General features: G+C 37.4%; 1 protein-coding gene across 1 annotated transcript in view; it reads right to left on the bottom strand.

The window, feature by feature from the left end:
- Positions 1-14,387, bottom strand: part of USH2A (usherin) — a 701,438-nt gene that overhangs the window by 650,094 nt on the left and 36,957 nt on the right. Inside the window, exon 3 of the mRNA XM_045876094.2 lies at positions 11,427-11,559. Within this exon, the coding sequence (XP_045732050.2) occupies positions 11,427-11,559 (133 nt within the window). The remainder of the gene's footprint in view (positions 1-11,426; positions 11,560-14,387) is intronic.

Below are 14,387 nucleotides of genomic sequence, written 5' to 3'. Positions count from 1 at the left end.
TGTACCTATAAATTGATAGAATAAAGACAAAAATTATTTTAAAGTACCCTTTCCCTTGTAGCACTCTGATGCCCAAATCTTAAGGAGAAAATTGTAATAAAAAACTAAGCAACATTTGAAATAAACCCTTTCCACTGATATGTTTTCTAATCAGAAATTAAATTTATTTTTACATAGTTTAAAAACAAATATCATATTCAGTCCCCACTGTCCTTTTGAAGCACTCATTCAACATTTAGTGTACTGAAGAATAGAAGCAAGTCATTTCAATCCCACAGGGCATAGCAGACTAATTTATAGCACTTTCAGATAGTTTGAGCAACATTTGGTGCAATAAAACACTTTTAGAAGTACTAATGGGGATTAAATATTGAAATAAGGCTCACAAGATTTAATGTTTTATTAAGAGATTCTGTATGCAGAGTACTTTATAAAATTCTCCAATACACTAATTACTCAAACCCAGTTTCTAAATATATAGTTTCCTTCAATTACTTTTTCACATAAGTTTAGTTTGATCGAAGAACATATGCAAATTAAAATAGTTATGTCTAGACATTTTGTCTTCTGATCTCTCAACAATTCTATAGAAAGATATCATTATCCCTACTTACAAGAAAATAGGTGTTCAAAGAGGTTAATAATAGTTGCCATTCAATGAATATTAACTATATGACAAGCAACATATACTACCCACACATGATCTCATATAATTCTTGTTATAGTCCTATAAACTATTTATTAAAACATCATTTCATAGATTAGAAACCTGAGATTTACAAAGGATACATATTTTCATCAAAGGCACACAACGGGATTGGATTTAATTCTAAGTTTTTTGACACCAGGGGTAGGAAATTTAACCACAAAGTTTTAGAATGTATTTTGAATATCAAAAATACACACCTTTTCTCTCTATAAACTAGATCATGTCTAGACAACTCAGACCATAGGGCAACGCAAATTGAAATTTTGCATTACTTCAAAATTAGTAACACCTATCACTATCTACATGACAACTCCACAGCCATGACAATTTATGCATTTATTGAAAGTATTTGAAAAAATTGAGTGTCTACCATATACAATTGACAGGATTGTATAACTATTAGAATTAAAATTTAGCAAAGTCACTGGCCTTAATTAAGGTCAATATAAAAACTGATGGTATTTTTATATAATAGAAAATGAAGTTCAAAAACAATACTCAGTATAATTGCATGAAAAAAGAACCAACAAATACATAGAACTAAGTCTTACAAATGAGTGAGACTTCTGGACAAAAAATTAACAACATTGCTGGAAGAAATTAAAAAATGCATTATATTCATGGGTTGGAAGATCTGATATCATATAGATGCCCATTTTCCCAAAATTGAGTTAATGATTCAAATCCCAGCAGAATTTTTGTGAAAATTGTAAAACCACTTCTCAAATTCATATAATAGCCAAGAAAATATTAAAAGGAAAGAGAGTTCAAAAATTAAATACTTTCATATTTTAAGACTTTTATAAAACTACAGTTATGAAAACTAAATATTTTGATTCAAGTATAGGCAAACAAATCACTGGAACAAAATAGAGAGCTCAGAAACAAACCCATCTTCACATATACAGGTATATGATTTGTGACAATTACCATGCACTGCAGGGTAGTGAAGAAATGATCTGTTTAATGAAAATGGTTCTGGGTCAATTAAATATTCAGGTGAGAAATAAAAAATTAATCTTGACCCCTACCTTATACCACACCCAAAAATAAATTCAGATAGAAAACAGACCTAAATTTGAGAGGTAAAATGATGGCATTTCTAACTAAAATGTAGAATGAATATCTCCATGAGATCAGGGTTTGCAAAGATTTCCTAAACAGGACATAAAAAATACTAAGTATAAAAGAAAAATTAGTAAATTGGACTTCATTAAAATTAGGAACTTCTGTTGATTAAAAAATACCATTAAGTGTTCAGCAACTACAGTGTGCCAGATTCTAGAAAAACAGTAATGTTTTTCATGCATAGACTCTTTTGATCCTCACAATGGAACTGTAATGTCATCATCATCATTTTAAATTTGGGGTAACTAAAAGAATACTAGAACTCTAATTCAAAAGGATACATGCACCCCATGTTTATAGCAGCTTTATTTACAATAGCCAAGGTATGGAAGCAGCTGAAGTGTCCATTGATTGATGAATGGATAAAGAACATGTGAGATACACACACACACACACATATATACACACAATGGAATAATATTCAGCCATAAAAAGAATGAAATCTTGCCATTTGCAACAACATGGATGGAACTAGAGAGTATAATGCTAAGTGAAATAAGTCAGTCAGAAAAAGAAAAATACCATATGATTTTATTCATATGTGGAATTTAAGAAACAAAACAAATGAGTAAAAGTAAAAAAAAAATAAGAGAGGCAAATCAAGAAACAGACTCTTAATTATAGAGAACAGGAGGGGCGGAGCAAGATGGTGGAGGAGTAGGAGACCTGGATTTCGTCTCCTCTCAGGAATTCAGCTGGATAGGGATCAAACCATTCTGAACACCTACAAACCCAACAGGAGATCGAAGAAAAGAAGAGCAACAACTCTCTCATCAGAAAAGCGACCACTTTCTGGAAGGTAGGACGTGCGGAGAAGTGAATCCGAGGCGATATTCGGGAGGACAGACGGCGGGGGAGGGGCCTCCGTCGGCCGCTTCTGGCAAGTGCTAGAGCCGCGGAGCACAAAATCGGAACTTTTAAAAGTCTGCTCCGCCGAGGGACGTCACTCTGGTGGCGAAGCGGGGGGTGGACCCTCCGGGACAGTGTGGTCTCGGGACCCTCGGGGTCACAGAAAGACCGGGGGTGCCTGAGTGTGGCAGAGCTCCCAGGCAATGGAGCAGGGAAGCCGGCTGCAGAGGCGGAGCCCAGGCGCGGGCTCTCAGCTCGGGGTGGCCATAGACCGTGATCCGCGGCCCAGTCGGGCCACTGCTCCTCCAGCAGGGACCCAACAAGCGGCAGATCGGGGGAGACTCACCTTCCTCCCCCGGGAGGAGCCGCGCGGGAGTGCACCGCAGGGATCTGCTGGGTTTAGAGACTCCACACATGGTCGGGTGCCAGAGATAGAAACGCGCGGTCACAGGCCGGGTGAGCAGAGAGTGCGGCCGGAGACCGGGGAGACGGGAGTGACTGATAGCTTTTCTCTGGGGGCTCACTGAGGAGCGGGCCCCGAGTTCTCGGCTCCTCCGGGGCAGAGATTGGGAGGCCACCATTTTCACTCTCCGCCTCCAAAGCTGTACGGAAAGCTCGCAGGGAACAAAAGCCCCGGAGAGCAAACCCGAGCAGATTACTTAGCCGGGACAGGGCAAGGGCGGGGCAATTCCGCCTCCGGCGGAGACATTTGGAAACCACGGCAACAGGCCCCTCCCCAGAAGATCAGCGAGAACAGCCGGCCAAGACCGAGTTTACCGATCAATGAGAACGGCAGAACGCCAGCGCTAGGGGAATACTGCACATAGAATTCACGGCTTTTTTACCATGATTCTTTAGTCTTTCAAAGTCAATTTTTTTAACTGTCTTTTTTTTTTCTTTTTCCCTTTTTCAACCAACATCTTATCAATCCCTTTTTTTTAAAAAACATTTTTATTTTTCATTTTTAGAGTCATTCTATCCCTTCATAGTAGTTACCCGTATTTTTGGCATATATATATAAGTTGTTCTCTCTTTAAAATTTTGAGATAGTTTCTTCTAACAGATTAAAATATACCCTAAATCTCTAGTATATGGTTTTTTCTACTCCCCTGCCTGATCACATTCTCTCCCTTTTTTTTTCTTTTTTTTTAAATCCTCTTCTTTCTTTTTTCAAACAACTTCTTATCAATTCCTTTTATAAAATTTTTTATAATTTCCATCTTTACAATCATATTCCATCCCTGCATCATATCAACCCTTATTTTTGTACATATATAAGTTTTTCTTTCTTTAAAATTTTGGGAGGCACTTTCTTCTAAAAGACCAAAATACACCCCAAATCTAGTGTGTGGCACTGATCTATATACCAGCCTGATCATATTTGATCACATTCTGGTTTTTTTGTTGTTGTTGTTTTGTTTTGTTTGTTTGTTTTTGTTTTTATCTTTTTCTTTTTCTTTTTTTTCTTTTTCTTTTTTCTCTTTCCATTTCTTTTTCCACTGCTTCAGGTCTCTTCTGATTTGTTTAGAGTATATTTTCTGGGGACGTGGTTACTCTGCTAGCATTTTGTTCTCTCATTAATCTATTCTCCTCTGCACAAAATGACAAGATGGAAAAAATCACCTCAACAAAAAGAACAAGAGGTAGTACCGACTGCCAGGGACCTACTCAATACGGACATTAGCACGATGTCAGATCTAGAGTTCAGAATCATCACTTTAAAGATACTAGCTGGACTTGAAACAAATATGGAAGTTATTAGAGAAACGCTTTCTGGAGAAGTAAAAGAACTAAAATCTAACCAAGGGGCGCCTGGGTGGCTCAGTCGTTAAGTGTCTGCCTTCGGCTCAGGTCATGGTCCCAGGGACCTGGGATCGAGCCCCGCATCGGGCTCCCTGCTCAGCAGGAAGCCTGCTTCTCCCTCTCCCACTCCCCCTGCTTGTGTTCCCTCTCTTGCTGTCTCTCTCTGTCAAATAAATAAATAAAATCTTTAAAAAAATAAAAAATAAAAAAAATAAAATCTAACCAAGTAGAAATCAAAAAGGCTATTAATGAGGTGCAATCAAAAATGGGGGCGCTAACTGCTAGGATAAATGAGGCAGAAGAGAGAATCAGTAATATAGAAGGCCAAATGATGGAAAATAAAGAAGCTGAGAAAAAGAGAGATAAACAACTACTGGATCACGAGGGCAGAATTCGAGAGATAAGCGATACCATAAGACAAAACAACATTAGAATAATTGGGATCCCAGAAGAAGAAGAAAGAGAGAGAGGGGCAGAAGGTATAATGGAGCAAATTATAGCAGAGAACTTCCCTAATTTGGGGAAGGAAACAGGCATCAAAATCCAGAAAGTACAGAGAACCCCTCTCAAAATCAATAAAAATAGGTCAACACCCCGACATCTAATAGTAAAACTTACGAGTCTCATAGACAAAGAGAAAATCCTGAAAGCAGCTCGGGAGAAGAGATATGTAACCTACAATGGTAGAAACATTAGACTGGCAACAGACCTATCCACAGAGACCTGGCAGGCCAGAAAGGACTGGCAGGATATGTTCAGAGCACTAAATGAGAAAAATATGCAGCCAACAATACTATATCCAGCTAGGCTGTCCCTGAAAATTGAAGGAGAGATAAAAAGCTTCCAGGACAAACAAAAACTAAAGGAATTTGCAAACACAAAACCAGCCCTACAGGAAATCTTGAAAGGGGTCCTCTAAGCAAAGAGAGAACCTAAAAGCAACATAGACCAGAAAGGAACACAGACAATATACGGTAACAGTCACCTTACAGGCAATACAATGGCACTAAATTCCTATCTTTCAATAGTTACCCTGAATGTAAATTGGCTAAATGCCCCAATCAAAAGACACAGGCTATCAGACTGGATTAAAAAACAAGACCCATCCATATGCTGTCTGCAAGAGACTCATTTTAGACCCAAAGACACCACAGATTGAAAGTGAGGGGGTGGAAAACCATTTACCATGCTAATGGACACCAAAAGAAAGCTGGGGTGGCAATCCTTATATCAGACAAATTAGATTTTAAACCAAAGACTGTAATAAAAGATGAGGAAGGACATTATATCCTACTTAAAGGATCTATCCAACAAGAAGATCTAACAATTGTAAATATCTATGCCCCTAACATGGGAGCAGCCAATTCTATAAGGCAATTAATAACAAAAGCAAAGAAACACATAGACAACAATACAATAATAGTGGGGGACTTTAACACCCCCCTCACTGAAATGGACAGATCGTCTAAGCAAAAGATCAACAAGGAAATAAAGACTTTAAATGACACTGGACCAAATGGACTTCACAGACATATTCAGAACATTCCATCCCAAAGCAACGGAATACACATTTTTCTCTAGTGCCCATGGAACATTCTCCAGAATAGATCACATCCTAGGTCATAAATCAGGTCTCAACCGGTACCAAAAGATTGGGATCATTCCCTGCCTATTTTCAGACCATAATGCTTTGAAACTAGAACTCAATCACAAGAGGAAAGTTGGAAAGAACTCAAATACATGGAGGCTAAAGAGCATCCTACTGAAGAATGAATGGGTCAACCAGGAAATTAAAGAAGAATTAAAAAAATACATGGAAACCAATGAAAATGAAAACACAACTATTCAAAATCTTTGGGATGCAGCAAAGGCAGTCCTAAGAGGAAAGTATATAGTAATATAAGCCTTTCTCAAGAAACAAGAAAGGTCTCAAGTACACAACCTAACCCTACACCTAAAGGAGCTGGAGAAAGAATAGCAAATAAAGCCTAAACCCAGCAGGAGAAGAGAAATAATAAAGATCAGAGCAGAAATCAATGAAATAGAAACTAAAAGAACAGTAGAACAGATCAACGGAACTAGGATCTGGTTCTTTGAAAGAATTAACAAGATCGATAAACCCCTGGCCAGACTTAGCAAAAAGAAAAGAGAAATGACCCAAATCAACAAAATCACGAATGAAAGAGGAGCGATCACAACCAACACCAAAGAAATACAAACAATTATAAGAACATATTATGAGCAACTCTGTGCCAGCAAATTAGATAACCTGGAAGAAATGGATGCATTCCTAGAGATGTATCAACTACCAAAACTGAACCAGGAAGAAATAGAAAACCTGAACAGACCTATAATCACTAAGGAAATGGAAGCAGTCATCAAAAATCTCCCAAAAAACAAAAGCCCAGGGCCAGATGGCTTCCCAGGGGAATTCTACCAAACATTTCAAGAAGAATTAATACCTATTCTTCTGAAACTGTTCCAAAAATAGACATGGAAGGAAAACTTCCAAACTCGTTTTATGAGGCCAGCATTACCTTGATCCCAAAACCAGACAAAGACCCCATCAAAAAGGAGAATTACAGACCAATATCCCTGATGAACATGGATGCAAAAATTCTCACCAAAATACTAGCCAATAGGATCCAACAGTACATTAAAAGGATTATTCACCACGACCAAGTGGGATTTATTCCTGGGCTGCAAGGTTGGTTCAACATCCGCAAATCAATCAATGTGATACAATACATTAACAAAAGAAAGAACAAGAATCATATGGTCCTCTCAATAGATGCAGAAAAAGCTTTTGACAAAGTACAGCATCCTTTCTTGATCAAAACTCTTCAGAGTATAGGCATAGAGGGTACATACCTCAATATCATAAAAGCCATCTATGAAAAACCTACAGTGAATATCATTCTCAATGGGGAAAAACTGAGAGCTTTCCCTCTAAGGTCAGGAACGCGGCAGGGATGTCCACTATCACCACTGCTATTCAACATAGTATTGGAAGTCCTAGCCACAGCAATCAGACAACAAAAAGAAATCAAAGGCATCCAAATCGGCAAAGAGGAAGTCAAACTCTCACTCTTTGCAGATGGTATGATACTTTATGTGGAAAACCCCAAAGACTCCACCCCAAAACTGCTAGAACTCATACAGGAATTCAGTAAAGTGGCAGGATATAAAATCAATGTACAGAAGTCAGTGGCATTCCTATACACCAACAACAAGACAGAAGAAAGAGAAATTAAGGAGTCGATCCCATTTACACTCAAAACCATAAGAAACCTAGGAATAAATCTAACCAAAGAGACAAAGGATCTGTCCTCAGAAAATTATAAAATACTCATGAAAGAAATTGAGGAAGACACAAAGAAATGGAAAAACGTTCCATGCTCATGGATTGGAAGAACAAATATTGTGAAGATGTCAATGCTACCTAGAGCAATCTACACATTCAATGCAATCCTCATCAAAATACCATCCACTTTTTTCAAAGAAATGGAACAAATAATCCTAAAATTTGTATGGAACCAGAAAAGACCCCGCATAGCCAGCGGAATGTTGAAAAAGAAAAGCAAAGCCAGCGGCATCACAATTCCGGACTTCCAGCTCTATTACAAAGCTGTCATCATCAAGACAGCATGGTACTGGCACAAAAACAGACACATAGATCAATGGAACAGAATAGAGAGCCCAGAAATGGACCCTCAACTCTATGGTCAACTCATCTTTGACAAAGCAGGAAAAAATGTCCAATGGAACAAAGACAGTCTCTTCAACAAATGGTGTTGGGAAAATTGGATAGCCACATGCAGAAGAATGAAACTGGACCATTTCCTTACACCACACACAAAAATAGACTCCAAATGATTGAAAGACCTAAATGTGAGACAGGAGTCCATCAAAATCCTAAAGGAGAAAACAGGCAGCAACCTCTTCGACCTCAGCCTAAGCAACTTCTTCCTAGAAACATTGCCAAGGCAAGGGAAGCAAGGGCAAAAGTGAACTCTTGGGACTTCATCAAGATAAGAAGCTTTTGCAAAGCAAAGGAAACAGTCAACAAAACCAAAAGACAACCGACAGAAAGGGAGAAGATATTTGCAAATGACATATCAGATAAAGGGCTAGTATCCAAAATCTATAAAGAACTCATCAAACTCAACACCCAAAGAACAAAGAATCCAATCAAGAAATGGTCAGAAGACATGAACAGACATTTTTCCAAAGAAGACATCCAAATGGCCAACAGACAAATGAAAAAGAGCTCAATATCGTTCAGCATCAGGGAAATCCAAATGAAAACCTCAATGAGATACCACCTCACACCAGTCAGAATGGCTAAAATTAACAAGTCAGGAAATGACAGATGTTGGCGGGGATGTGGAGAAAGGGGAACCCTCCTACAGTCTTGGTGGGAATGCAAGCTGGTGCAGCCACTCTGGAAAACAGTATGGAGGTTCCTCAAAAAGTTGAAAATAGAGCTACCATAGGATCCAGCAATTGCACTACTGGGTATTTACCCCAAAGATACAAACGTAGGGATCCGAAGGGGTACGTGCTCCCCGATGTTTATAGCAGCAATGTCCACAATAACCAAAACATGGAAAGAGGCAAGATATCCATCGATAGATGAATGGCTAAAGAAGACGTGGTATATATGTACAATGGAATATTATGCAGCCATCAAAAGGAATGAGATCTTGCCATTTGCAACGATATGGATGGGACTGGAGGGTATTATGCTGAGCAAAATAAGGCAATCAGAGAAAGACATGTATCATATGACCTCACTGATATGAGGAATTCTTAATTGCAGGAAACAAACTGAGGGTTGCTGGAGTGGGGGGTGGGGTGGGAGGGATGGGGTGACTGGGTGATAGACCCTGGGGAGGGTATGTGCTCTGGTAAATGCTGTGAATTGTGCAAGACTGTTGAATCTCAGATCTGTCCCTCTGAAACAAATAATGCAATATATGTTAAGAAAAAAAAAAAAGAAGAAGAAGAAGGTAGGAGGGGAAGAAAGAAGTGGGGGAAATCGGAGGGGTAGACGAACCATGAGAGACGATGGACTCTGAAAAACAAACTGAGGGTTCTAGAGGGGAGGGGGGTGGGAGGATGGGTTAGCCTGGTGGTGGGTATTGAGGAGGGCACATTCTGCATGGAGCACTGGGTGTTATGCACAAACAATGAATCATGGAACACTTCATCTAAAACTAATGATGTGATGTATGGGGATTAACATAAGAATAAAAAAAAAATGATAGAGAACAAACTGATGGTTACCAGGCGGGAGGGGGTGGGGGGTGCATTATAGATGATGGGGATCAAGGAGTGCACTTGTCATGATAAGCACAGGGTGATGTATGAAAATGTTGAATCACTATATTATACACCTGAAACTAATATAACACTGTATGTTAACTAAGTGGAATTAAAATAAAAACTTAAAAAATACATAAATTAAATAAATTTGGGGTTACTACATTTTAGAGTCATTAAAAATTTGTTCCAAGTCACATGGCTACTGAGTGAGGAGAGGGAATTTGAATCCAGGCAGACTGACACCAAAGTTTAAGGTCTTAAGGAACTGTGCAGACCATTGTTCAAATGCCTATGTAGGTATATATGTGTGTCAGCATGGACTACACAGATATAGAAACAGGTATAGAAATATAGACATATATAGTGATTTCTAGCAAATAACTGCTAATAATATTGAAATATTAGGAATAATCCAAATGCTCATTAATAGGAGATTGTTTTAAAGTTCTTGTTCCAAATATACAATTGTGCACAATGAAGCCATTTTAAATGAGAAGGCATATTAACATGGAATGTTGTCCATAACATTTGGAGGGAAAGTATTTATTTTTAGAGGGCTCAGAGAAAGCATATGTATTATAATTTCATTTTTGGAAAATTATAATTATAACCATATCTCCAGCAATATGTACTAAAATTCTGGAAGGGTATAAAAAAGTTAGCTATATCTATAAAGGTAGAAAAATGTAAAATATTTTTTATTCCATAGAGTTCTGTATTGTGTGAATTTTATTATAATGAGTATTTATTATTTAATAATATAAGATAATAATTCCATTTTTAAAGTGCAGGTGATTTATAGACAATTGTGCTAATTATTTCAAGATAATTCTAAATTCAATTTCTGTTTTTATTCAGGATGTAGCGTATAGTATCTTTTAAACCTATATGGCCTGTTTTTATGGCAGGAAGATATGAACACCATAAATCCAGCTTATTATTGTTGAATATTATTTTTTAGTCTCCAATACTCTAAGTCCTACTTTAAAATTCAAACCAAAAAAAAATGAGAAAATATAGTTTATCATTCATTGTTCTTATTTAAAAATTGATCTTAATAGGTTACCGTTTAATTTTAAAGTTTCCCTAGTATAGTGGGTTGAAGAGTGATCTCCAAAATGTATGTCCACCTGGAACCTGAGATTGTGACCTTATTTGAAAATAGGGTCTTTGCATATATAATGAAGGATCTGGAAAGGAAAGCATATAGGATGGAGGGGGGTGATAAATTTAACCACAAGTCCTCTTAGAAGAGAAGGGAAGAGGACACAGAGGAGAAGGTCATGTGAACATGGAAGCAAAGATTGGGTCTGTGCAGCTACAAGCCAAGGAGCACTATGGACTTCCAGAAGCCAGAAAAAGAGGCACAGAACTGGTTGGAACCTCCAGAAGAAAAACGACACTGCAAACCCTTGATTTCAGATTTATAGGCTCCAGAACTGTGGGGAGAGGACACATATCTGCTGTATTAAGTCCACCCAGTTGCTGCTAATTTGTGGCAGCAGCCCTAGGAAACAAATAAACCTAGATATTTTAAAATATTATTTTTGACACTTTCTTTAGTAATACTGTAATTGGATAAAATAATTTTCTGAAGTCAGAATCTTACCATTTAAACTCTGTCCTATTTGTGTAGTACCAGAGGCAAAATCTATAATTGAACCACTTAGAGTTCTTGCATCAAATGCTGTATTATCCTCCTCCAAACCATTGATGAAGAAACTGATTTTTGTCTGATGCACCTGCAAGAAATTATCACCATTATTATTTTAATTGTGTAACCTTGTATTTTATAATTACATTTCAGCAGTCTTTCTCAAGTTAATTTCCTACTTCACTACTTTCTTCAGTTGGAAAGACTGAAGACTATTTTAATGGCTCAATGATATATCTGTGTGTTTGTATATCTAGATATGAACCTACATATTATAGTTTTGTGCTGTGATATCTACCAGGGTATTCACAGGTATATATAATTATTTGTCCCATATATTTAAGCAGCTCTGACTGCCATGCCTTCATAACTTTTTTGAGAATATGTTGTTCCTTTAGATACTAAATTTGTTACAACCATATTTGGAAATAAACAGAAATGAATACAAAAGGTAGAAATATTCAAAGCTAGATATACCAAAAATGTATAATATATGGATATAATACAATTTAAGTTGTTAATAGGAAATGTTTCTTGTAAATATTTCCTTTATTAGTGTTGGTACCATAGTTGGTGATATTCAGCTGTATTTACTTCCCCAATACAGAATATAAAAATTTGACAAAAATATTCTAGGCTAATTAATCTGACAACCTAACAACTCTCTACATCAGGGATCAACAAACTTTTTCTGTAAACAGGCAGAGAATAAATGCTGTTTATCTGCAAGCCAAGTAATTTGATTTTGTGGTCCAAATGGTCCGGGTCACAACTGCTCAACTCTGCTATTGTAATAGGACAGCAACCAGAGACAATACACATGTGAATGAGCATGGATGTGTTCCAGAGAAATTTTATTAAAACATTTGACCAGGGCACCTGCATGGCTCAGCCAGTTAAGCATCTGCCTTCAGCTCAGGTCATGATCTCGGGGTCCTGGGATCAAGCTCTGTGACGGGCTCCCTGCTCAGAGGGACGCCTGCATCTCCCTCTCCCTGTCCCCCTCCCCTCGCTCATGTACTACCTCTCTCTCTCAAATAAAATCTTTTAAAAAAATAAAAATAATAAATAATAAAACATTCAACCAACCAGATTTGTTCCAGGAGTTATGGCTAGATGATCCCTTAATTACATTATAATTGTGAAATTATGAAATTTTATTTGTGTGCAGTGATACCTGAATAGCCAATTCAAACAGTTACTCAGACTACTTCATGGATGGTATCTATACAAAATCTTCAATGATTGCATATATTTCTGAATAAACTGATCAGCTGTTTGATATCAACTTTAGTATCGACAAACAGTCCTGTTCAAGTGCTTTTAACTTGAATGTACAGGGAATCCCTGGTGCTCTAGCCAAGGGGCTGAAATGGCAAAAAAAACATGAGGGTGGGAGTAGGGATAGGGGAAAGAGAGAAATACAATGTCTTGCAGTTGAAAGGCTAGATGCTAACATTTTAATTAAAAATACAATGAAATCATAGCATTCAAAATGCTATTCTCCTAAAACTTCCTCACAATAACTGATGAAAGTAGGCCATTCTCCAACATCTTTAGATCATTATGTGAGTGAGTGACTGTCTTACTTTTCAACAGCCCTCTCTCTCCAAGCAAACAAACAAACCAATCAACCAATCCTGGGAGTTAACAACATGATTACTTGGGAATATTAATTCTTCAAAAAGTTATTCCATATAGCTTTTCTCCACACTATCTAATCTGCTTTTATTAAAACCATGTAGTTCTTTAAGTCTACCGACCCCATGTTACATTTTACTTAATTCTAAAACAAAGCCTTGACATAATGACCCAAAACCACACACCATCTCCTCGTGGGCCCGCATATATACCTCTCGGCTGGGCCATAGGGCTGCATTTTCTTTGCAACCCATTTTTTACAGCCTGTTACTGTCATTTGGTGTTTGACTGTTATCATTATAAAAGATACAGGCTTTTCTACTTTGTTATTTGTAGCATTATCTCATGTTTTACAACATCTTTGTGCAACATGCAGGCACATGAAATATAACTAGTGAAAAGTTCTCGATGGTATTAATGCATAAAAAAGAATGTGGTTCCATCTCTACTGTCTTTACCCAGCCAAAAGCTGATGAACAGCCAATTTTCCTTTATCACATTAGCACAGCCATGAGGGAAACACATTTGTTCTAGTCAGCTACACTAAAGATACTATTACCAATCTAACATATACATGTTTTATATCAGCTGTATTCTCAGAGCATGAGAGAGCCAACAATATATTAACACTAGCATGACAGTTTATTTAAGAAAAGAAAATTGTCTCTGTAGAGGGACAGAAGTTAGAAATGTATGGCTAAAGCTCAGTGTCACTGGTCTAATAAAGGTAATAATTCTTAGGCTTTCTTTATAGCAGGTAACACTCCTGTGACAGTTCTGTCATATCATTCAAATAAAAATGTTGTCTTTTACAAGTTTAAGTGCACCTTTATTTTGAGTCAGATAGAAAGCATGTTTTTGATTTTCTATATTCACTGTATTATATCTGTAGTCAAGAGTTCAGGACCTTCTTTTTTTTTTTTTTTTTTATCAACTCATCACATATTTGCTTAGTAGAAGGATTCAGTGTCACTTGCAGTGAATTCTGGAAGGATGTTTTCACTTTGTTGGTACTTACAAAATGATTAATGATGATCTCAAGCCACTCTCTTCTCTTGTCCCCTCCCCTATCAACCACCTTTCTATAAATAAGATTAAATCTTCTTTGATGTTCTGTACCATGTTTTATATTCCAAGATTCTCTTAACTACTTTGCAATTCTGGTCTGGGGCCCCATCACACTGGAACCGTGAAGATGCAGGTAGTTCTTGGCAATAGCTCATTCTGATGATCCCCTTGCCAGTTATCTGGAGGAATAGGAATATGTGTGGTGGA

The sequence above is a fragment of the Mirounga angustirostris genome, unplaced genomic scaffold (genome assembly GCF_029215605.1).
Source record: "Mirounga angustirostris isolate CCGP_5_RB_7025 unplaced genomic scaffold, mMirAng1.0.hap1 SCAF_6, whole genome shotgun sequence".
Taxonomy (NCBI): domain Eukaryota; kingdom Metazoa; phylum Chordata; class Mammalia; order Carnivora; family Phocidae; genus Mirounga; species Mirounga angustirostris.
Note: the sequence above shows the minus strand (reverse complement) of the source record. Positions and strands in the feature narration are given on the sequence as shown.